The sequence below is a fragment of the Hoplias malabaricus genome, chromosome 15, assembly GCF_029633855.1.
Source record: "Hoplias malabaricus isolate fHopMal1 chromosome 15, fHopMal1.hap1, whole genome shotgun sequence".
In the NCBI taxonomy this organism is placed as follows: domain Eukaryota; kingdom Metazoa; phylum Chordata; class Actinopteri; order Characiformes; family Erythrinidae; genus Hoplias; species Hoplias malabaricus.
Genome location: NC_089814.1, coordinates 10,573,699 through 10,600,186, shown reverse-complemented (window position 1 = coordinate 10,600,186; position 26,488 = coordinate 10,573,699). Strand labels below are relative to the sequence as shown.

At 39.6% G+C, this 26,488-nt stretch overlaps 1 protein-coding gene across 1 annotated transcript in view; it reads right to left on the bottom strand.

Moving 5' to 3' along the window:
* arrdc1b (arrestin domain containing 1b) overlaps positions 1-25,479 on the bottom strand; it is a 47,429-nt gene extending 21,950 nt beyond the window's left edge. Inside the window, exon 1 of the mRNA XM_066645486.1 lies at positions 25,314-25,479. Coding sequence (XP_066501583.1) covers positions 25,314-25,431 — 118 coding nt within the window. The 5' untranslated portion in view covers positions 25,432-25,479. The remainder of the gene's footprint in view (positions 1-25,313) is intronic.
* Positions 25,480-26,488: the final 1,009 nt, after the last annotated feature.

Sequence of the window (26,488 nt, the reverse complement as noted above, 5' to 3'; positions counted from 1 at the left end):
TCTGGTTTTTCAAGTAAAATGGAGGCTTTAGATGGAGATTTTAGGTGATCTCGACAAACTGGAATTCCTTCAATGGGAAAGTTATTTTTTGTTAACATTAAATGTTAGAAATGTTGACATGTATGAAAAATTGAGAATATTCCAAGCAAATTTTGGTACAATTCGCTGGGTCCCCAACTTACAATTTTGAAACTGAAAACACTGGTGTTCCATCACTGTACAAAGCTGCAAACCTCTGTGTTGCAATAGGTTCATTAACTGCTGTTCCACACAGATAACCACAAGCATCTTTTAATTTCAGAGTATTCCTCAGCTACACACTTCATATATTTTTATCTGCCAAATTTTGTATGTTGACGCAGATGAGGATATTGCAGCATAAAAATCAGACAGAAATCCAGCAGTTGATGATGTGGCCACATGTTCTGATTATGCAATAGCTGGGCAAGGCCGGGTAAGTCCAAGGATTTTAGCCAGGATCAAGCAGAGCAGCCCAGCAGAGACCAGAGCATCACCAGTGGGGGAGAGGGAGGAAAGGAAAGAGAGAGAGAGAAGAGGTAGAGAGAGAGATAAAGACTGACTGCTGGTATGCCTGCTGACCACACTGCAAAATGAGACCAGTGACCATATGACCATATGATGATGAGGCACACAGCCCTTGTCTAATGTCTACACACACACACACACACACACACACACACACACACACACACACACACACCACTGAGGCAAGCTCAGCTGCATTCCCACAGCATCATGTTTCTTATCCACACTCACAAAGAAGCACTGAATTAACCAGTGGACAAAGAGTGAAAGGGGAAAGAAACACAGTGAAAGAGACACAAAGATAGAGAGAGAGAGAGAGAGAGAGAGAGAGAGAGAGAGAGAGAGAGAGAGAGAGAGAGAGAGAGAGATGACAGTGTCTCAGGTGATTTGCATTGGGCACTTGACCTACCCTGAGATTTGAGTGTACATTGTAATTGGATACAGAACATTCATGAGAGCGTCTAATGTGCATTCCCAGTAAAAATGAAGAGTCATCACTCGGTCTCATGAGACGCTTCAGAAGAAGAACACACTGACAGCTCACAATCCGCTCACAATCTTGAATAGTTAATTTAAAAAATAAATGTGTGACAGATGGACACACTCATATTGTCACTGTCAAATTAATAACATGTATTTACATTTTTGTCATTGGTTAGTTTACTATGTCATTTGAACACATTTGAACACTCTAAAATTACTCCTCCTGTAAATCTGCTATTTTGGGAGATGCATGCTTTTAATTGGACAGTGGCAATATGAACAATGACGAATGAAGAACGGTAGGCTATATTCTATAAGCTTCTAGTGGCACACATCTTCTTTAACTCTGTGGGCATTTTAAACCTCAGAATGCCTGATTACTTAACCAATAGCGACAGGACTAGAAGGTACTAAGAAACATATATAAGAACTCACAACACATCTGAGGAGAGAACAGATGAGGATGAAAAGAAAAGAGTTTTTTTTTATCAAACTCACATAAAATTCCACACCCGTGTGTGTGTGTGTGTGTGTGTGTGTGTAAGTCTTGCTGTGTGGTCAGGCATTGGCACATACTCTAAAGCAGCACCATGTTGACATAATACACAAACACAAGTAGCAGATGGCACCAGTTCACTGCCCAGGCAGCCACCCTCCATGGTTGGCTGGCACAGAGACCTCTCCAACTCTGCACCAAGAATAACACAAAGCTTTAAAGGAGAGAGGCCGGAGAGGGTCCTCAGGGTTCAGCCGCATTCAGAGCGCATTCAGCATGACATTACAAGTAAAACCATCTGCTGCCAGCCATCTGTGTCACCAAAAGAAAAACCTAAATATGTTTAACCTATACCGATTACATACAACATTCACTATACTTTACAAGTGGAGTATGACATTTACATCAACAGCACTTCATTCGTTCATTCATTCATTGTCTGTAACCACTTCAGAGTCGCGGTGGGTGCGGATCCTACCCGGAATCACTGGGTGTAAGGTGGGAACGCCAATCCTTCACAGGGTGACACACACTCACATAGTCACTCACACACTCAGTCCTACAGACATGTTTGAGTCACCAATCCACCTACCAACGTGCACCTGGAGGAACCCCACACAGACACAGGCAGAACACAGAGAGTCACTTGGAGCAGGGCTCAAACCCACAACTTCCAAGTACCTGGAGCTGTGTGATTGCAACACTACCTGCTGTGCCACTGTGCCTCCCTCAACTGCACTTATTTTTTTAATTATACTTATAACTCAGATCTTGGTTTTCATGTAGTCATGTTAGAACAGATACTACACCAGCATGTTATCATCTTAAGAACATCAATAAGATGAGAGATTTTCTGACTAAACCAGACCTGGAGAAACTTACCCATGCTTTTATTTCTAGCATGATTGATCATTAAACAGCCTCAACTGATCCAAACACAGAGCTGCTATCATCAAGTAAGTAAGGTACAACCACAGTAAGCAATTAAACTCTGGTAAACCATGTACGAGAACTTTCATTGATTCATTATCTGTAACCACTTTTCAAATTCAGGGTCATGGTGGGTCCAGAGCCTACCTGGAATCATTGGGCGGGAATACACCCTGGAGGGGGCGCCAGTCCTTCACAGGGCAATTCACTCACACACTCACACCTACAGACACTTTTGAGTCGCCAATCCACCTACCAACATGTGTTTTTGCACTGTGGGAGGAAGCCGGAGCATCCGGAGGAAACCCACACAGACACAGGGAGAACACACCAACTCCTCACAGACAGTCACCCGGAGGAAACCCACACGGACACTGGGAGAACACACCAACTCCTCACAGACAGTCACCAGGAGTGGGACTCAAACCCACAACCTCCAGGTCCCTGGGGATGTGTGACTGTGACACTACCTGCTGCGCCACCGTGCCGCCCTATGGGAACTTTATTTATTTATTTTTAAAATAATGATGGTGCCTGACACACCACAATATCTATTTATAGCACGGAACAACTGTCATCCTTAATTTGAATTAAACTAATAAACATAGTTATAAACCTAGTTATTAAAAATAGAACTGAGAATGACACACAAACCATCCAACGCTTCTTAGCTCAGCCTGACCAAAGTCCTCATAGGAAATTGGATCCCCTGGGCAATCATCTAGGCATCTTATTTATACAAAACCAGGCTCCTGTCTCTTTCAACGGGCACCTACAAATACAAAATGAGAAGCCACAGGATTTCATCAGCTCACATAACTAAAAAATATTCCACTCAGCTTGTCCTGGCCATGGTGCGTATCTACACAGCGATGGAGGTGTTTTCCCCTTATGTGGATCTACAGCTGGGTAACTCTTTTTACAAAAGGGTAGGACTCTCCCCATACACAGACATCATGTTGAGTTTTTCAAGGCTTCCAACATTGTAACCAGTGACCTCTCTCCACCCTTAGAATATTTCTGGTCTGATGCTTTCAGTTCTGACGCCATTTTGCCTGAGGCTGCTTGAAACTGGGGCTGCTTGGAAGTGACTGAAAGAATCAAGGATGTTAAATGATTTCTACAGATACATCACATTGCTTTCTATTACATAATGGTTTCTATTAGATGATGATTCCTATTAGGAGTTGCTTCACAGTCAACTAAGTGTGTTTCTTATAAGTAAAATATGTACATGTGACGGACATCATCAGAACACTTGGCATCAAATAAAGTAAACACTCACACACACCCTCTTCTGGGAAATGGTATAAAACACCAGCAGTAACAGGTCAGGCCTATTATGACGTAAATGTGAGCCAGCATTGGTTGGGAGTTTTCTTTCAGATAAGAAAAATATATCTAGTCTTCCATGTAAAGAGAGAATGAGAGGGAGAGAGAGAGAGAGAGCGAGACAGAAACAGAAAAGGCATGGAGAACCAGCTGGACTGCTTGGGTGTATGTCTCATATCCTGATGGATACACATTGGTATTTGTCTAAGTGTTTGTTCTTAAGAGTAAACCAGAGCTAATTTGTGTCCAATGCCAGTGTCAATGTTTTGGAAGAGCTTTATAACTATTTTACTACTCTACATTTTTAAATGAATATTTTGTGTGTTGTAACACATTGAGAGAAAATTGAAATTGTTATCTGTAAGAAACATAGATTCAAGAGAGCTCTGAAAGTCATGTAACAACACAAAAACAGAAAACATTAGTCAGCAATTCATTCCCATTTTACTAGCCATTTTATTAGTGCCAATCCAATGGTGGTTTATTTTCATTGTCACACAAAGGCTTTGGGTTACAAAGCTTGAAAGACACTGTAGTAAATCAGTATGCTGTATGTTCAGTATGTTGCAGTTAAGACTACTACCAGTTCCAGTTATAATGAATGACTGTGAGCTGAAGTTCGTTCTTCTTTGTCAAAGTGGAGTGTCTAGGCCCTTAACCTCTGATATATATGTTTGGCTTTGAACCTTCCAACTTACAAAACACAAGCATCTTTGTAGACCACTGGTAATGGATCTGCACTGGCTGATTCCCTGAGCGCAGATATTGGTATCAGTATTGGGGGGGGGGGTAACAAACAGGAAACCCATATTCCACAGGCATTAACATCAAATGTCAAGGAGCACTGGAGGTGGAAGGTTTAGCTCTGAGTCATCTGCGTTTACACTTTCAGATCCTTTTGGACCTGATCCAAGTCTCTTCACAGCTTACATTTTTCAGTGAGAGTGCTGATGGGGCATCCACAGTGTCTGTTGGGTTTATTATAGGTTTCCGCATGAGCAGACAGAGTGGGCTAAACTTGTGTCCACACCAACGCACTATAAACACTACAGCAAGCCAAAAGCTGGTGGAGAAAATGACTCTCAGAAACAGTGATGGTAGGGTTAGTCATCTTACTCTGATTTTTACATATGAGAAACAGGCCCGTAAACCAGATAACACAGTCACTAAATCTAACAAGGAATAATCTAACAACCAAACCATCGCAATCTCCTGCACTATTGTCTGTTTTCCTGAAGTATTTCCTTCCTCTGCAGGAATAATGCTGAGGCTTAATATCCCTTTGTGTCATGTCACTATAAAATGATTCAGGTACACACTTCCACTCAGGAAACCCATTCACTAAAAAACTAAAGAACAACACCACCCTGGCTATTTACAGTGTGTCTAAAACAGATAAAACTCTCAGAACCAGCATACAACACTACAATTTTAAGGAGAGAAAGAGAGAGGATCCTTCTTAATTGTAATGTACATAAAAGAAATGCCATGTTCATTTATTTCTTAATTCATCACAAAGTTTTCCCAACAAAGAATAAATACATCAACAATAAATACAATGACTAAGTACTTCTAATGATAATAAGTGGTAATATTTATAGATCTACTGTGAGACTTAGTACCGTGAATGTGTAAGGAACCCCATTACTATGAGGCAAATGCAAATTTCTGCAAACAGAAGGGAAGGAGTCTCCCTGGCAACTGGCAGCCACCCGGCGACCAATCAGCGAACAGTTGTGAAACCATTCAGACAGAATTTGACCCCATGACATCACTGCTATGCAACACTGAATCAGCAAACAGGAGGGGCATGGAGACAGGCGCTCAGTTTGTGTGAAAATAATAATAATATTTTCCTGTTTACCAGCAGTGATGAAGGGAGTTTCAGAAAGGCGGGACAGAAATACAGGGGGCTATGCTGTGTTTATTTAACTCGGGGATATATGGACAACCTTTTTTCCTTAAGCTCAAACACAGAGCAGAATAAAATCCCAATTAGGCAACAGAGGCATTTCGTCATGTCAAGCGAATCAAGACTGATACTGAAAATAAACAATCAGTGTTCTGGTCAAGGGTGGAGCAGGAGGAATTTCCCTATTAAAAGTTCTTAGATTAAGAGAGGTCATAGAAGCATTTAATGACGCAGTGAAACATTAGATTACAACTTATTCCGTTGTTAAACGAGAACACCTGAAACGGCTGAGTTAACAGAAAAGGGGCATCCCAGCATTTAGCACCTGGCTACTGTTACATTCACCTTCTTTTTCACCACAGTTTAGAAAGTACAGTTAACATTTTAAAACGCATTAACAGACAAGAAAACAGATCAAAATGATGCATTTACTGCAAAAGTGAAATGAAATATCTAACAGAAACACTAGGTGAAAAACTGAAAAAAATCACTATTTGTTCTAATAAAATACAGTGGTGTGCCGTTTTTGATTCCGTAAAAATAAGGAGATGTTGAAAAACAGTTTAATGGGTTTATTTGTATATCACAATATGGCAAAAGTGCCTTACAATCTCTTTGGACACATTCATTCATTCATTATCTGTAAGTGCTTATCCAGTTCACGGTCACAGTGGGTCCAGAGCCTACCTGGAATCATTGGGAGCAAGGCGGGAACACACCCTGGAGGCGGCGCCAGTCCTTTACAAGGCAACACATACATTCACTCACACACTCACACCTAAGGACACTTTGGAGTCACCAATCCACCTACCAATGTGTGTGTTTTTGGACTGTGGGAGGAAACCGGAGCACCCGGATGAAACCCACGCGAACACAGGGAGAACACACCACACTCCTCACAGACAGTCACCCGGAGGAAACCCACGCAGACACAGAGAGAACACACCAAACTCCTCACAGACAGTCACCCGGAGGAAACCCACGCAGACACAGAGAGAACACACCAAACTCCTCACAGACAGTCACCCGGAGGAAACCCACACAGACACAGAGAGAACACACCACACTCCTCACAGACAGTCACCCGGAGGAAACCCACGCAGACACAGGGATAACACACCACACTCCTCACAGACAGTCACCCGGAGGAAACCCACGCAGACACAGGGAGAACACACCACACTCCTCACAGACAGTCACCCGGAGGAAACCCACGCAGACACAGGGAGATCACACCACACTTTTCTCTAAAAGCCAAATTGACTTCCTCCAAATTATCATATATTTCAAATGAATTAATATTGGGCGGTAAAACCATATATGGTAATAACATATGTCTCAGTATTTAAAAATGTGGATGGTATCTCAAAACGAGGGCAGTATTTATGGCGGACTTGTGGTGTGTAAAATTTCTGTTTTGTGTCTTTAAGTACAAGGCTATTCGCTGTCAGAAAAACTGTCACTGTGTATATATTCTTTACATTTAATTGTAGATTATATAAATTTCTTTATTTCATGTGCCCCATTTAATGTCCAGGACTCTTTCTGGAGAAGAGAATGAAAAGTACCTTTAGAGAACAAAACTGGACTCTTAAACTCTATAACCTCTTAAAACAAGTGGGCCCAGTAGCCCACTGCAGATGCTGAGTTTGGGTTAAAAGAGAGAGAAAGAAGCTGAAAAATGACAAAACAATCAGGGGACATTTCACACAACTTTATGCTCACAGGTATGAAACTTTATCCTCTAAATATATGCGTTTTGAGCCTCAGTTCACTTGAAAATCATCTGCTCCCATTCCTAAATGAAATATTAATTTAATAAGTGCTGCATTCAAATCGAACAGTTTAAAAATTCATCAATTAATGGATCATGAGATGCCCTACAAATACCACAATCTATTACTGAGCGAACCGTGATCTTAAACTATGAACACTTTTTGTCTTCTAATTCCTGCCAGAAGAGCTATTCACATATGTTGCTGCATAAAGGCACAGAACAAGCCTCAGTATGAGGTAGACAGCTTCAGATGATAGAGAGAAGCCTCAGACACATCAGATGGCCTGTAATGTAAGCCTGCATACTCTTGTCATGATTAAAATTTAAAGAAGCAATTAGACATGTACGCTTTCTCCATCACTCAGCAGCTCTGCAGTCTCACATGAGAGCTCCTGTCTTCAGCTTATTACACTACTGAACCCACAGCATTCAGAGAGCACCAGACCTCAAGGCACACTTCAGATTAGAGCAGCAATGACATATCCAACTCATACACTCTGCACTCAGACGTTTAATTGTTTCTAAAGCACTACTTTTCCATATTATTTAGTTTACTAAGAGGCTCCTGATTACTTTGTTGTGATGCTACTTTTTCTGTGAAATAGGTTCATGGAACCACATAGCATTTATTTTTACCAACTGAAATGAGTCAAGACAAAAAAACAAAACAATGTACCTCCTTTAAAAAATAGAAGTGGAGGAGGGTGCAGTGCAGGAAGTGTGCTTTCTCCTCCCTCAGTATCCATGGCTGAATTGCCTTTGAGCAAGGTAACTAGCTGCCAAAACCTCTTGTTGTGTGTGCACTCAATGCCCCTAGTGTGGGTGCCTAAAGGTGTGTATGTGTGTATATGTTCACTACCCAAGATAGATTAAGTGCAGAGAATCAATTTCCCCAAGGGGTTTAGTAAAGTAACGCATCATCTTTCTTCTTCTTCTTCTTTCTCCTTCTACTTCTTCCTTCATTTTCTTCTTCAATTAGGCAGAAGATGCAAGCATGATTTAGGTGAAGGGGTGCTCTTATGGCAGTACAACAAATTATACTATGGTTTAGCTTACTTTAATTAATAATTCAGTATGATTAAATAATTCTAGGGCGGCACGGTGGTGAAGCAGGTAGTGTCACAGTCACACAGCTCCAGGGACCTGGAGGTTGTGGGTTCGATTCCCGCTCCGGGTGACTGTGAAGAGTTGGTGTGTTCTCCCCATGTCCGCGTGGGTTTCCTCCGGGTGCTCCGGTTTCCTCCCACAGTCCAAAAAAAACACACACGTTGGTAGGTGGATTGGTGACTCAAAAGTGTCCGTAGGTGTGAATGTGTGTGTGTGTCTGTGTTGCCCTGTGAAGGACTGGCGCCCCCTCCAGGGTGTATTCCTGCCTTGCGCCCAATGATTCCAGGTAGGCTCTGAACCCACTGCGACCCAAATGCGCTTACAGATAATGAATGAATAAATAATTCTAATAATATTTACTAATTTTCAATAAGTAGTTTTGCTTATACATTGCTAACCCTAAGCATCTCATCCTAAGGACTTCTGCCTCTGACGTTTTGTAGTACACACATGTATATGATGTGCTGAGTAAAATGTATTAGTGAATAGAATTCAAGCATTTTCTCCTACTGTACATTCTGACATTTTCTATTGTATATATGAGGTGACATTGTATATGAGGCGTCCTTTAACGGAAAGCAGTTTGAGGGAATGCGTGAGTGTGAGAACTCTTCAGATTTGTAGCTTAAGCACTTATCATTGTTTTGTTAAATCAGAGTAATGATAAAATGCTACTGGTGCATGGATTATATTCTTGTGCTTGTATTTGCTTGTTTCATAATGTAGTTTTCAAGACAAAGTATATACTCACACACATTTTAGGCTATGTTCAATACAATTCTTATAATATCAATTAAAATCAAGACATTAAAAGCAATTTAAGCATTAAATAAATGTTTGGTAGCAGTTATTAGTGTTAAATTAACAAGAAAAATAGATATTTTACAATAGACTACTATTGTTGAGCAACAGAATGATTTATAGTATGGAGTTCAAGGATTCAAATAATACGTGAACTCATATGTTTATATATTGAGAGTTCCATAGCATCTCCAAACATGAACCTATTGATTTTAGAAACTGAATCCTCTGCTTTGCACTATGGCTTCCAGTTGACTGGACAGGAAGTTGACTTCCAGTGTTGGGTCATTGGAGGATACTGCCTCGTTGACAGGAAGTTCTACAATTTCACATCCAGTAAATGCATTGTTAATTACTCAGACAATATAAGGAACAGAAATGACAGACCACGGCAGGAAAGATATCCTGCTACAGTAAGTGTGTGTTCTCAATATGTCTATGTTCTCAGTGGTTGTTAAAACCGATCGATCGGCACCTCTCTCTCCCTGACTTGAGACATGACTAGATTACATATTTCCCATCATACGAGGTGAAGAGGAGCTGCCGCTCTTCTCACAAACATCAAAGTTGAAAGGAAACTCAAGTTGACTGTCAGATCATGATGCGAATATCTGAACAGAAGTGTAAGTGAAACTGAAGCGCAGTGAAATAAAACAGAAATACGGCTAAACTCAGGATTTGGTTACGTTCAGGCTGGTTATGAATGAGTGTCATTATTACAGCTAGGGGAGGGAAAAGAAATTCACATGTACTTTGTCTACTAACTAAAGATGCATATAATGACCATTAATATGCTTTTATTTGCAATGGAAGTAAAAATGTATTTACATCGTTCACAGTGGCAGACAGATACAGAAGAACAAGAAGAACGTTTATTGATCCCCTTAAGGAAATTTCTTCTCTGCATTTAACACATCCATGGTATTGAACATACAAACACACACTAGTGAGCAATTCCTCACAAACACTAGGGACAGTGAACACACAAACAACTGGAGCAGCAGTCTGCCAACCACCTCTGCAGCTGAGGAGCTGTTTGGGGGGTTGCGTGCCTTGCTCAAGAGCACTTCAGCTGTGGACCCTCACTTCTCTAACCTTAAGGCCAAGGCCATCCCCAGCGTAAGTCTTATAACACTACCTGCCAAATGGTAAGTTATGCATGTTAATGCATTTTCAGGACACCTGGTCTTCTTCTTGAACACATCTTCAGGAGTTCAAACACCTGTTTCGGGACAGCTTCAGGTCTCAGGAATGCTTCCATACAGCTTCAGGTCTCAGGAGAAACACTGTCATGTCTCAGATAAACAGTTTGATGATGTTGCCTTCAGGGATCAGATTTAGGACTCAGAGAAACCACATATAAAACTGACAAGGCCTCACACAGTATAGATAATATGACATACATAATTCCAAATGGTTTACTGAACTGCCCTATTATTGGTTTTTTTTTTGGGGGGGGGGTACATTAGATGTTCAGTTTGTTCTATATTTTAAGGCAGTGTGGCTACTTTGTGCTAAAATGACAAATCCTTTCTCAGTCTAAAGCAATAATTGGAATGTCAGTAGTATCTATGGTTTGGTAAAACTATGGAATAACATCCCAGTCCCCATTATAGCAGAAGGCAGAAAAATTGTCATTCTTTCTGCCCAGTGTCTGTCACTTACTATGTGCTCTCATTTTCTGTCTCTCACATGAGCATAAGAAGCTTATTAGGGTAGAATTATTCAACAGTGCAGTGCTGTCACACATTAGCTAGTTTAGTCACACATTAGCTCCACTCAGACTGAGCCTGCACCAACTCCTGCCATGTATCATTCAAGCTTTTCCAATTTCCTACCCGATTAAACTTAACAAAACCACTTCAACAGTAACAGAACTTCATGTTGTTCCATTGAAACTGAAATAATCTCATTGGATAAAACTCCAAAAACATAAGGAAGGAAGTGATAAACAAAACAGTAAATCACCAGTGATCATGGTAATGATGGGTTTGATTTTTGATGAAGTAAAACCCATGAAAAAACAAGAAGTCACACACGTATTGCTTAGGTTTGCAGATACGGTTGGAACACATTTACTCCATCTGAACTTCTGTTAATAGGAGTGGCCAACTGCTACTAAAGCTAGGCCATAAAAACAACCCTGTGATACTAATTTCTGAAAGCAAAACTCCATTTTAGCCAAATGTTGAAGCATTGGTTTTACCCACTACAGTATACCAACAAATCTCCACATTCTATAAGGGATTTATTCATTCTGTCATTCTATCTATAACCACTTATCCAGTTCAGGGTCCCAATGGGTCCAGAGCCTACCCGGAATCACTGCGCGCAAGGCAGGAACACACCCAGGAGGGAGCGCCAGTCCTTCGCAGGGTGACACACACTCACACTTTCACACCTATGGACACTTTTGAGCAGCCAATCCACTTACCAATGTTTGTGTGTTTGGACCATATCAGGAAACCGGAGCCCCTGGAGGAATCCCAGGCAGACATGAAACTCCTCCTCAATGAGCAGGGCTCAAACCCACAACCCCAGGACCATGAAACCGTCCAACACTGACACTACCAACAATGAGGAATTTAAAAGATCCAGAATAGGTGCTTTATTGCTCTAACTTTATTTCACCGCACCCAGCTCAAGCAATGAACTTATAAGCAGTGTTCAAATTGACTGACATATTTCTGCATCACTACACAGAAGACACTCACCTACTGAACTGACAAAACATAAATGTAATTGCCTCACCCCTACATAGAATCCCCTCCAGACACTCTCAGCTGTACTAGAGTCCTGAATCACAGAAAAGACAGATGAGCTACAATTAAGCTTGCCATGTAGAGAGGATTTATTCGTACAACTCGACCAGCACATCTGCTTTGGGTGAACCCTTTCAGATTAGCAGAAGCAAAATGAGTTATGAAAAATGACCTTGGCTTCAATCTCTCTCTCACTCACTCCTCATATTTAACTCCACCTTGTGCAAATTCACATACTCTTGAATGATAAAGAAGGCATTTGGAGCACCATATATATATTTATATTATAAATGAATCGATTTATCTTTCAACAGAAGAAGCTCAATCAGCAATACACTTCATTTTCGTACTTCCATTATCAAGTCATTGGATTATGACCATGCTATTGGTTAATAATACGCACACAAATCACTCTGAGAACACTCAGAGAGACACTGTTACTAAGCCTAGACACTCTTGAAATATGAAAGAATATGAACGCTCAGGTCAAACATGTCTCTATACATTTAGTACAGTCTTAGTATAAGTACATTCTGCTTTCTCAGTACAAGTAAGAACACAAAAAATTACTGTCACTGAACCTGGTAAAGCTCCAATATCCGAATAAACAAATTGATTGTAATTTATATATCAAGCAAAACAATTATGTCCATCCCTCTGGACATTATCACACAGCCCTACTTCAGCCACAAATACTCCACTTGATACTTGAAGAATTCAAGGCTATAAAGCCGTATCCAGTCCTGGCTAGTTGGAAGCCAATGAGCTCTTTGTTCACTGTGAAACGCACCTGAACACAAAGGCTATCACAGCTGGGAAAAACCCATCTGTCTACTGTGGCCATGACTGTGTAACATTCCAGCAAAGACCACCTGGTACTGTTCTCTTTAACCCATTAACTGGTAAATATTAACACTCAGGAAGCCACACTCTGTCATTCTCACCCAGTAATTTTCAAATGATTTGTACATAAACACCCAACTCCCACTGAAAGAACGTATTCCTCAAAGTTGAACATGGAATGAATGGAACCAAAAATAAATGTGTTTTAATTCCATGACGAACCACTGGAAATACTCAAGATTCACTGGTGATAGTATGCCTTCCCATTTAATTACATTTAAGGTCTGAGAATGTGCTTGGATTCACCTGTAAAAGTTGCCTTTCTTGAAGTTGTGTACTTTACATCTTTGCTGTGTATAAAGAGTCAATATACACAGTTTAAACTGTAAACATCTGTAATTGAAATGTCTATTCAGATCTGAGTATATAATAAACACATGAGCACAGTTTTATGTGGCTCATGTAAACACAAGATTCAGATTCACATTCTCCTGATGTTTGCTGGAGGCATTAAGGCTGGTCAACAGAAGAATGTGAAATATTCCAGTCGTCCCCCCACGTCCATAGCCTTCACTTGAGAGTACTACATGACTTTTAGCTTAAAGGAACAAGTAATTTTTTTCCTAACTGTACAGGTTTATGCTCCTGTTTGTGCCTGTTTTCTTAACATAAATTACTTAGACCTCATGAAGACGATCGCAAACTTTTAAATTGATCAAAGTGTAATATCTTGAACACAGGCTGAATATAGTGACACTAGCACACAGTTGTTGCATCAAAAACCTTTTTAGTGTGAAAAGGAAACTAAGTATTTCTGCTTTTCCCTGGAATTCCACTGACGTGAGAAACTCTTTCTAAAGTGGCAATTCAAGTTGATTTTGAGATGTAAGAACCAATTACAATTGCATATTATACGTGTTTATTTTGTAGTGTGTTTTTGTTATTGTGTGTATTCCACTACCTCGTAAATAGTTAATACATTTACGAGCTGGATAATAAAACATTGACTATTAACAGACAGCTGCCAAGGTCCAACACGGGGTTTTAAGTGTAATCATTAATTATACACAAGCCATATTAGCAGCACAAACACGGAACACTCGCACTCACCGTGCACTCTTTCGCACGTGCATCTAAAGCTACTTTAGTTTCAGTGCACATCTGCATAAATATTCATATATCACTCAATAAATAACAACTGATTCTCAGATTGTAACTGACTGTAATATTTTAAAAGCACACTGAACTGTAACCTTGACGCCCGCTACAACAGCCAGTTTTTTAATCATCTAAAACTCTTTGCTAGTTTCTTACATTCAGCCAATAAAAAGCACCCTGAGATCAGATCATGAGCGAACACTTTAACTCATTGTTAGTTTTACCCAGCCCTGTCTCGAGGTAAGTCACAGCAGCTGTTACACACACTGACTCAGAATACAAGCTTCAGAAGTGTATCTCATATCAACAATCAGACCACTCATTCTGCACCAGCACAGAGCTGAGTCAAACCCTTTCATTTAGTGTTACAGGGGAGTACAGAGACAAAGAATAGACAGACACAGAGATGATATGTGTGAGAGAGAGAGAGAGAGAGAGAGAGAGAGAGAGAGAGAGATAGATAGATAGAGAGAGAGAGAGAGAGAGAGAAGCAGGTAGAAAGAGGCTGGGCATTTCCCAGTTCTGTGGAGTGATGTTAAATTTTTAGGTATGAAGCACCTTTACATTAAACTGGCTTGTAATTCCCTGTCCCACATACTCACTCATGTTTTAACAAAATGCTGAACAAGGACTACCTTAATAAAGTAGTCATCACACATTTCTAGCACTTTATTGAACACATATTGACATAACAAAGGATGTGTTGGCATAAATATTGCTGTGAATATTAAGAAAAGTCCCAGTAAAAACAAGGATTCACCAAAATGTTCATGACAACAAAGGTAACAATGAAGGCACCAAGACTATATTTGGTTTCTTTTATTAAGGGATGGTTTCCCAGACGGGGATCAAGTCTAGTCCCTCTAATCCAGGGCGGCACGGTGGCACAGCAGGTAGTGTCGCAGTCACACAGCTCCAGGGACCTGGAGGTTGTGGGTTCGATTCCCGCTCCGGGTGACTGTCTGTGAGGAGTTGGTGTGTTCTCCCCGTGTCTGCGTGGGTTTCCTCCGGGTGCTCCGGTTTCCTCCCACAGTCCAAAAACACACGTTGGTAGGTGGATTGGCGACTCAAAAGTGTCCGTAGGTGTGAGTGTGTGTGTGTCTGTGTTGCCCTGTGAAGGACTGGCGCCCCCTCCAGGGTGTATTACCGCCTTGCGCCCAATGATTCCAGGTAGGCTCTGGACCCACCGTGCCCCTGAACTGGATAAGGGTTACAGATAATGAATGAATGTTTAATCCAGGAGTTGGCTTAATCCTTGACATCGTAAATGTTTAGGCTCTAAAATAAGTTCATAACCTCTATCTAATGAATTAGAGACTATCCCAACTATCAGCAGTTTGATAGGATTTCTTAGTAAAAGCAAAGTGTACATGGAGAACCAAAACAATACATAAATGCTGAGACCATGGAGCTCCAATTAATACAACACTTGACTCAATTACAGAGGTAAAGTGTGTTAAGCGTTAGAGTGAAAGTGGTCTCAAGTGTTCACAGTGTATTTTCACTATTCTCAAATGCTCACTGCTCACTGTGTTTTTAGTCTCACTTTCATAGAGCGGAAAAGGATTTGCTAATTAGTATAAGGGGGTTGTGAAGATATTCATTATTTAGTCTACGTCTAGACAGGCCTTAGTTGGGAAACAATCGGGTCACACGCATTTTGTTTCACTTTGAATCTACAGCCTAAAACTTAACGTGTGGTGATGAGCAAGGCTGGGTTTGCAGCAATGATGATCACTTGTGATTCATTCCAAAGAACTACACATCACAAGGGAGGCTGGTTACTTATAATAACTCACTACCACCATGGTCAATACCAAGGGATTTCCAGAAAACCCCACAGCACATTACATTACATCCATTACATTCACAATAAATAATTCATCATCAATATCTGCCCTTGTTCATGCTCTTATGCCTGAATGCCATCAAATCCTCACCCAAATGGTTCTATACATTCAGATACAGGGGACAAACTACATAATAATATCACTGGTCTCAAAAGAAAGGTTGGATGAGCAAGTATCTACAAACATTTGGCAATACAGTGTTAGATTCTTGTAAATGACTTCAGGGATTTCCACTTTCACAGGATTAATTAAACAAAGAGTGGGAGCTACATCACTGTGACTGAACTCTGAGCTATTCTAAAGAAAAGAAAACTCCTCTGTGTCCTGTGTGCTAAAGCTACATTGTGAGCATATTTAATTAGAAAGCTCTCCAGATCTTGCTACAGGGAAATCTGGTCTCAGCACTGGTTACAGACTTGTACAAAAAAATAATTCTTGAATAAGAGAACACCCTGGAGGGGGACTTCAAAAAAAAGCAGTGCTTATTGCTTAACAGAGCAGAGGGGTGCCCTACAGCAATGCTCACAAATCTGATCCAATAAGGGCCAGTGTGGCCACTGGTTTTTATGCAAATCAAGAAACATACCCCATACCTTACAGTTCCAAGGCTATTACCACCTGAATAAACAAGTGGAATATCAGGTGTATTTCTGCATGATTAGAACATATACATGAAACTTATAGCCACAACCACTCTTCAAGGATAAAACAGCAGACCCCTGGTTTACAGATTCAGCTGCGCCATTTCATTCTCACTGAGAGGTAGAAAAGCACATAAGCTGGACAGGCATTAGCATGCTCACATTGTATAAGCACCTATTGCTTTCTACAAGAGTCTGAGTCAAAACAGAATACAGTGATTTAAAAAAATAACTGCTATCTTTACTCTCTTTACTAGTGTACTGTAAACAATTAAATATATTGTTAAATGTAAAACAACCTAGGTCTATAGAACTGTAAATATAAACAATGTCACTGGTTCCTTAAGTAATATGTCCAGCTAATAAACGTCTATTCAATAAAGCAACTTAGGATTTCAAGCATCTGAACACATAAATAGTACAGGATTTGTTTGCTTTATTAATATAAATAATATTAATAAAATTGTTTAAAAAAATGAATAAACTAATCAAAATATATTCTATAATTTTGAATAACTATTTAAAAAATTGGTTTTACATATTTTTATTTGCCTTTTTAATAACCACACTAATAACTAATAATCTTTTTTTTCCAGGTAAAGTGCAACAGCACTCATTTTAAAGGGGGAGGACTCCCAGGGCTTTACACAAAGCCAGTGCAGTCCTGAAGGACGTTTCTATCTACAGTAACAGTGGTTTTGCCTTACAGGATCAATCCGTCTGGGCTAGAGGCTAATGAATAGAGGGGCTTCACTATGGAGATGACAGGCAACAAGCCTGTGGGAATTACACAGAAGCTTAATCACCAACTTTCACACTCAGATTTTCGACTCAGGATAGTAAACTCAGGACGCAGAACACATTTAATCACAAGCTCAAATGATTGTGTAAGCATTTGTCAAGGTACTGTCTATAATACTGTCGTACTATATTAAGTATACACCAATGCTGTTTCTGTACATTACTTTCTATTTAGATTCTATTCTAATGTAATGTCTAATGAAATCTACTGCTTCTATTAAACTCTAGGGCAAGCCAATGCACCTACTGGACTGTACTTAAAATATAACATTTAGTATCTGTTGCAAGGTTGGACAAGATTTACAAAACTAATGCACAAAGATGTGACTTGAATGTAAATTGCCAGGACCCTTAACTTCTTTTATATACATTCAATAACTTAATTAACCTTAGCTTTCAAGAGGTAAAGCATATTATTATATATTTTCAAACGATATTGTGTACTCTACATTTGTAGTTCCAATCTGCCATGTTCTAAACAGTAACAACACAGCAACGATAAGCTCATACTTCAAACGGGAAACGCTGTGTTATGTATTAACTTTAAACAAAATACTTTACCATCTCTCGTTAGCTTGAATGGGATTCTTATCTTGTTAAATCTGGCAACAGCTGCTAAGTAAGAGCACACATGTATGAAGAGCATGGAGAGGTAATGTGCTGCTGTGCACAGTCTTTCTAAAATAGACTGAAAAAACAGGTACTTCCTCATCAATAATACAGATATGCATTGTTTCTACAAGGTTGCCACGGCTGAGCTCAAAAGTACGACACCATGAACTGTCTGACAGTGCTTCCACCTGCCCTTATTTCAATCTACACTTCGATCTGCGGTACTCAGCTTGTAATTCTATATGGTGCACGTCCTATGTCCTGTAAACACAGGAGCTTCTTTCAACACAAACGTGTCCCCATACATGTCCAGGACCTGACACTGAAGGAAAGCAAGCATATTCATTCAAGAAACATGCCCTAAACCTGTGTACTTGTATCAGTGGTGCTAAAGTAGACCTTAGATTTTCAGTTTAAAGACTAAGAAAACCATCTTCTGATGATGAATCTTGACGGTTGAAGGACTTTTTTAAAATCTGCCAGTGCCTAAAGGTGGTAGTGTTAATGATTAGGGTAAATATTCAGGTTTGGCTGATACCACAGGGAGTTCAAATAAATAATTACAGCTGTGATTATTCTAACAATAATAAATATATGTATTCTGTACCAGAAACACACATCAGAAATGACTTAAATGTAATCTCTAGTAACCCCTTAGAGGATGAGTATTTGAGTATTTGATTTTGAAAGATACGAGTGACCAGAACCAGAAGATTTGCATCCCTCACCACTTCCTCCAATCAATCCCAACTGACCCAGAAGTCTTAGCATGATAGCTGGAGTTGACACACTTTGGTATTCACTAAAAGCCTATACCATACAATGAGCTGAAAAACCACGAGTGTCTTGGTCTCTGTAGGATTGAGCATGCTGACCACAATAAATAAGACAGTTAAAGTTAATCAAGTGCCTTCACAGAACAATAATATGAATGTCATCATTTTTAAAATTATTTTAAAAAATCAATACTGTGATAAACGTCATATTATGACTTGTTTATATAACAATGTCATGCAGTTACACATAATATGGCATACATTCTCCGCTCTGAGGCAGAGGAAATTGCTCCAAAAAATAGGGAGTGACTTTAGTCGTGTGGAGATGGTGTGGTTACAAATATATGTACGATAAACCATGGTATTATGTTAGAAATGAAAGAAGCCTTTAATATTATTAATATGTATTAAATATATTTAATATAACTTATATTAAAATAACATTTATTTTGTTGAAATTGGTATTTATCTGTGATTTGTTCACATCGCCAAGATTATCGTTGCCAAAATTGCCAAAATACCCTGAAATATCACGATATTATTTTAGGACCATATCGCCTACCCCTACTTCACAGACAATAACATAGTAACAAGTACTGTTCAGTTGAGCAAACTGTAGTAAGTGAAAATGTGTGACTGACTAAGCACTACAAAAAAAAAAACACCCTTCCTCTGTACAGCTGTTGCATAGCCAGAGGTTGGGCTGAGTAAGAGGGAAGTACTGAATGTGCTTACATAAAAGCACTACTTGTAGTACAGATTTAAGACATATATGCTCTCTCACAGCCCTCATCATTTTGCTGTGGATAACGCTTAAGAAACACTGACTCCCTTTTATATAAATCCATTTCTCCATATTGCACTTCTTTAATTTGCTTGTGGAACTTCCTTGAAGTGATGTGACATTAGAACATATGTATTTTTATTTGTTCAGTGCATGAGACGTTGAGAGAACCTTGAAATGTGCGAAGCATATGATTACAGCAGTCTTGAAAAGTTAGAGTTACACTATGGAATGAACTCGACAAGTTAAGGCAGTTATAGCAGGAGGAGAAATAATTTTCCATTTCCTGTTTTCTCTTTCTGTTTCAGACTCTGTGGCGGTACATGCATTGAGGGAGTTAAAACAGTCATCTTTACACAAAGTACACCAACACACTGTTGGAAATTAATGTCTCCTAATCATTGACCACAACCCGCCCACACACACACACACACACACACACACACACACACACACACACACACACATGCACAATGAGTATTAGAGATGGGGGAAAATTAGACTATTCTAGACAGGTGTTTGGTTCCATTGTCACATTTTTAAGAAGCCTCCCTAGTGTGTAGAAGAAGGCATTTCACTGAAATAACATTAAGCAGACGAGAGGACACACGGCAGTTGGGAGGGGCAGCATCATGTTGGATTGTAGACCAGCTTTTCTCTTTGGAAGAAATTCAGTTCTGAGTCTTTTTAATGTCCCAGCGATTAGTAAATCCTGAGAGGATCAGACTGACAGACTGGGTTTTAAATCTGGAGGGAAAAAAAAGCATGCTGCTATCTTTCAGTCTCAAAAACAACATTTCTCCATTTTTCTGATTTTAATTTTGCATCATTTGGACAATCAATGGCTATTTAAATGGGAAATATAATAAGATTTCAGTCTAGATGCAACTATGACAATGGCCCACATGACCTTGAATATAATTTCTTTGCATTCATTTGCATGAAAATGTCTCATGCAACATTTGGTGACCGAGATACATGTTTTGTTTTGTTTAGTGATGAAAAATCATACAAAACAACAAACCATACATAATGTAAATACATGCAGATTTAGTCCACAATTCTGTGTTTTATACACACGTATGTACCAGCATCCACAAATATGAATATGGACATTTCTGAAAAAGCTCATTCTATATATATGTGTCTGTGCGTGTGATACTCATGATAACCACAGGACATATTTTTTCAGAATACTGATACTATAACAAATATCGATCAATCTAGTGCTAGTTAATTTGGCCAGTGTAGGCAGTGTAGGGTAAATACAGAGTAGGTAATTCAGATCAAGTCGCTGTACTGACTTGTTGATATACAGCCTCTACCTGAGGCAATGACAAAATTAATAAAAAAAAAAGCTGTGTTGGGAGCAGTCAAGGTGAGTAAGGGCTCAGAGTCAATCTATGCAGCAGAGATACGAGAAATGGACAAGCTGTAATGAGCAGAGTAACCACAGCAGTCACATGCCCCTGGTACTCCCTTTAAAAGATGACATAATCAGCCACATCGCTAAATCAGCATTAATGCCCCACAACACGCAAAGGTTAGAGTTAATCTCAAGCACCAGATTTATTCGCAAAACGCATGTTTCAATCAGCTGTTGGCTTTTTATTCCAGACTGTTCTTCACAGTTCATCTCAAATCTACACGTTTGATGTGGTACATAATAAGCATTGTTAATATTTCTATTAGTGCTCATCATTGTGATGTCATAAAACTATGAATAAATTTACATATTTTGGTCTATTCAATCCATAAAAAGACCATTTCAGCTCAGACTTCTTTCTGAATACAGCACAATATAAACCAGAACAGAGGTCAACCAGACCTAAGGACATTTATATATATATATATATATATCTGTATTAAATTGCAAGAAATGTACAGGATATGAGCCATTTTAGAAACCTTCAGAAATCCTTCTAGATTTAATTCCAAGAAATGTTCTATTTTTTCTTTGTGAAACACACACTCAATGTCAAAAGCAACTGGCGTTTTCAAACAGAGTAAAGAAAATAAATAACAAATAAAAAGAACTGAGTTACAATATGATATGACAGTAACAGTATAATTTCTTTACTGAACGTGAGCCGAGTCTCTCCCAGCGAACAGGAATACAAAAGAGGAAGAGATGCTTGGCTGAATGATCTCAGGGTGGTAACATTTTCAATGGCACAATGATTCACAAAGCAATCATCTGGGACAAAGGGAAGCAGTAGATAGGGTGTGGATTTATGCATTACACCATACACCATAAAACTACTAAATCTCTCTCATTGTGATGCATACAAACACTCTACTGGCAAAAGTTTACAGACACGTGTTCATCACACACGTCTTCAAAAATCAAAGGAATCAATAGGGAGTTTGCTCTTCTTTGATGTGCTAACAGTCTCTGCTTGATTTGATGTCTTTCATAACACAGTCTAATGCACTAGGGCACTATACCCCTCTAGCCCATGGCCTTTTTAGGCTCATGTGCAGCTGCTCCAGAGTATCCCATTTTGTACTTCTCTGTATGCGTATTATTATTGTCAGCGCCAGCAATGGGTGCATCACTTATTATTATTACTTATAATTATCTACACACTTTTAGACACAGTGTACATAAGCACAGTGGACTTTTTTTTTGGAGCCATCCACTTGGTCACAGGGATCAATAGCCTACGTGGTAACTTCCCACTTTCTCTAAACTTCTAATGTAATTTGGTCCATTTACACAAAACACAATGCATACTCTGTGGCCTAAAAGCTCCACAACCTTGCCTAACCTACTTTCTTATCTCAGTGTCTACTTGCGGAAATGTGTGAGGCTGAGATAGACTACCCCACGGCTGGGTGGATGCCCTTTAAAGTAAAGGTGGCAAGAAGTATTCTTCAGTATATGGCTGCACAACAGAGGACAAAATTTAGGGTCGCGGTGGGTCTGAAGCCTACCCGGAATCACTGAATACACCCTGGAGGGGGCACTAGTCCTTCACAGGGCAACACACACTCACACATTCACTCACACAGCCACCTACTTACACTTCTGAGGACATGAGATTAAATAAGTGGTTCTGATATTGTGCTGGCAGATGCTTGATAGCAGGCACTTTGGAGGACCATTGTTTATTTCTTGATGTGTCTTTATTTTACCTAGCCTGCAACTTCATACGATTGGTTCCTGAGGAAGTAAGACAAAAGAAACACTGACTGTCTGGCTCTGTCTGTTGAGACTGTATGTGGAACACTGCAGTTTCAAAGGGAAACTACTCAGCTATGACGCTGACTGTTTATTGCCTGCATGAACTGTCTTCTGCCATATGAAAACATCACACAGAAAGGCTAAGAAGATGAAACATTCTGATAGATGCCTTTAAGACTGCATTCTCACTTTTTCCCTCTGCAATTAGAAGGAATAAATAAAAATAAATTAATAATATAAATGTTATTTATCAACTCTGTGGCACAATGTTTGTTTGTGTAAGTACTATGTATGGTAGATATCAGCAGTACTCAGAAAACACAAGCTGCAGCATTCATTTATAAAGAGAGAATATCCAGAATGTCCAGCACCTGAAACTATGAATACTGGAAGCCTCCGCTAGAATTTCTCCTGCGGTGTTGCTATCAGTGTGTGAAGACTGGGAGAAGAGGGTTGCATTGACAATCCAACACAATGGGCAGCACTTTGAACACATTTTATAAGTGGTCAGAAACTTGTAAATAACTCATGAAAGAATAAAGTTACGTTAAAACCAAGCCCACCATTGTTTTTCTTGTGAAATTCCCAATACGTTTGATGTGTCACATGACTCTCTTCCCATTGAAATAACAAAAGTTGGATTCAAAATGGCCGACTTCAAAATGGCCACCATGGTCACCACCCATCTTGAAAAGTTTCCTCCCTCCCATATACTAATGTGCCACAAACAGGAAGTTAATATCACCAACCATTCCCATTTTATTAAGGTGTATCCATATAAATTACCCACCCTGTATAATGTTTATCATGAAAATGTCTTGAAATTTTGGATGTCATATTTTTACTAAATATTCAAATAGATTGTTATCCACAGCAATAAAAGTGGTCCTTTTGGAAAGCCACTATATTGTTTCCACAAAAAAAGTTCTAATCCATAACATTTGGAGAAACAAAGTGTGTAATTAGAAGGCACGGCTAATTCATGCAAAGTCTGAAAGTTTGCGGAACATATCGATTCACGATTTTGTCTGACCAAAACGGTGATTTGATTCGAAGCATATACGTTTTTCCTGACATAAGGCTGTAATGCTGTATGTAAATTGCCAGGCTGCCCGTCAGCCGTGGCTCTGGTTGTGAACATGTGTTTGGTTACTTCTGATTAACTTATCCACAGGAAGTTCATAAACTCAGTGCTACTCTGCTTATTTCCCCAGATAAGTCTTTTTTTTTAGATATCAATGTTGGAAATGTAGGCTATAAATAAAAATGCAGCTCATGCAAAACGGAAATAGCACACTCTTTTAGTAGAAATACAATTAATCATTCAGCCCTACTTCGTAGTGATGGGCTTTCAAGGAAGTTCATGCAAATGAGCTGACAAAAAGCTCACAGAAGCCTGTCACATGTTTATTTAAGCATCAGTGCCTTGTGTGAAACTGAGAAACGTGTGACAGCACACAGGAATTATGTGATAGCAAACATACACAAACAAACAAATAAATAGACCAACTGGATCCATTTAGTTTTCAAATGATGTAAAAATCACTGTACGCATTTTGTGCCACGGCTGTCTAACAACATTAGAGCAACGAGGAAAGAAGAATTGGGATTTTTTTGAGTGCTAATAATACGTTTATGTATAAAATGTGGTGTACAAAAAAAGCAATTGCATTAAAATCCCATTTAACTGAATCCCCATTCTCTATGACAGATTGTCACTTCTCCACTCTGCATTGCAATGTCACCATAATTATATCATATCCTCTATTCTTCAAAACACTTTCCTATGACACTAAAAGTCACAGTGATGATCTACACCTGTATTTCCCAAGCCCTGGACACACTGTCCAGAGATTTTAGCACTTCCACCACCTCAACACTCCCTGGTCTGCTCAGTAAGGGCTTGCTAATGAGCTGATTAATAGGTAATTACGCTGTGCAGAGCTGGGGTTGCCTAGGACCAGGGTTCGTAACACCAACCTTAACTCAATGACTGCGACAACAAAACGGCTACTTCGATATTTTAATACAGAGCTCGCATAGAAAACTAACAACACCGACACAACAGCTGTATTAGCGACCGAAGGAAACCCAGCCTGTAAACACACTCAGTCGCTATGCGCTCTCTCTCTCTCTCAGGTCCGTTTCTTTCTCCCCCTTACCTGTCTTTTCTCTTTCTAAATCATTTACCGTTATTTTTTTCCCCTTTCTTTCACTCAGTCACGTCTCTCTCTCTCTCTTTCACACATTCCTATTTCTCTATTTCTACTTAACAGTCACTCTCTCTTTCTTTCTATCCCTCTCAATGCAGTATCTATACATTTCAGCGACAAGACCTAAGTTGGCTTCTAATCGGAATTTTCCGCTCCACCTTAAATGTCGCAGCGGTTACAGCTTGGCGCCTCGGGAGACTATATGTAATTACTGCAGCGTTTAAGGTGGAACAGAGGATTCGAATCAGAAGCCCGACCTCGGCGCTAGTGCGTGAATAAGAGAGCGGGCTCCAGCTGCTAACCTTTGTACTGTAGAGCGCTGGCGGTGGTCACTCGGACGGACCCTGAGATGGACTCTCCGGGGCTGTACACCACTTTGTTGTTGGTGAAGGAGATGCTGAACTCCTGCAGTTTGCCCATCGCTCCGTAGTTCGGGAGCGGCAGCGCGAGCGCTCTCGACACTCACAACAGCGGTGCGAGCACGGATCGGTGACGTCATAGTGCCCGGCAGCCTATCAGAGCGGGGTTTCGCTATTACAGCTAGAAACACGGTTCATGGGTGGTGTTTGTGTGTGTGTGTGTGTGATATGTCCATTAAACTTTGGACAAAAATAACTGTTTAAAAGTCTCATATGATATTTGAATCATTTTGAAATAATTTGTGGGAACGGTTTAACGGAATAAGGCGTGGAAACCAAATATTCAATTAGTGGGAAGAAATAAGAAGTGAGAATTTGGCTTATATAGCGGTTCCACACTTTAATAAAGCAACAATATGTAGTATTTCCCCCTTTAAATTACAGCGTCACTGTGAATCACTGAATCGTCCCTGAGCTGTAATAGTGAGAACAAAGACCCCAATGTTGCTATTCCAGGCTAGGCACTGTAGAAAGACCACTATGTAACATTTGGAGGAAGTTAGGAAACCGCCCCGTCATACTTCCCTCACCCTTGATTTCAGGACAGCTGTAAAATCTGCAAACGTAGACAGAGCCAAAGAACAAAGTACCCTCTTTAAGGCGTTCCTAAGTTACTAAGCTATTTGAAGTGTTCAAAACGAAATACAAAAATAAAGGATATACTCAATTGTCAAGGCCTGGGTAATTTTCAAATACAGATTTTCTATTTTGTTTTGCTGTTTATATTCAAAGTAGATTGTACTTGGTGAGTTTGACTGATATTAAATATTCATATAATCCCTGATTTTGCACAGTACTGTATTTTATAATGTATTATATATCCCATTAATCAAGAGTCATAAAACACTGTGAGATGTATAAATTATTCAAATATAGTTCTATTTCTGTAGTTATATAATTATACTGCTAAGACTGTTAATAGTGATGTAAATATATTTCACTACACACACACACACACACACACACACACACACATACACACACACTCCTTAATGAAACCTTTTTTTTTCTTTATGTTGTTATCAGTTAGTAGATACTAGGCAGTGATGGAGTGGGAC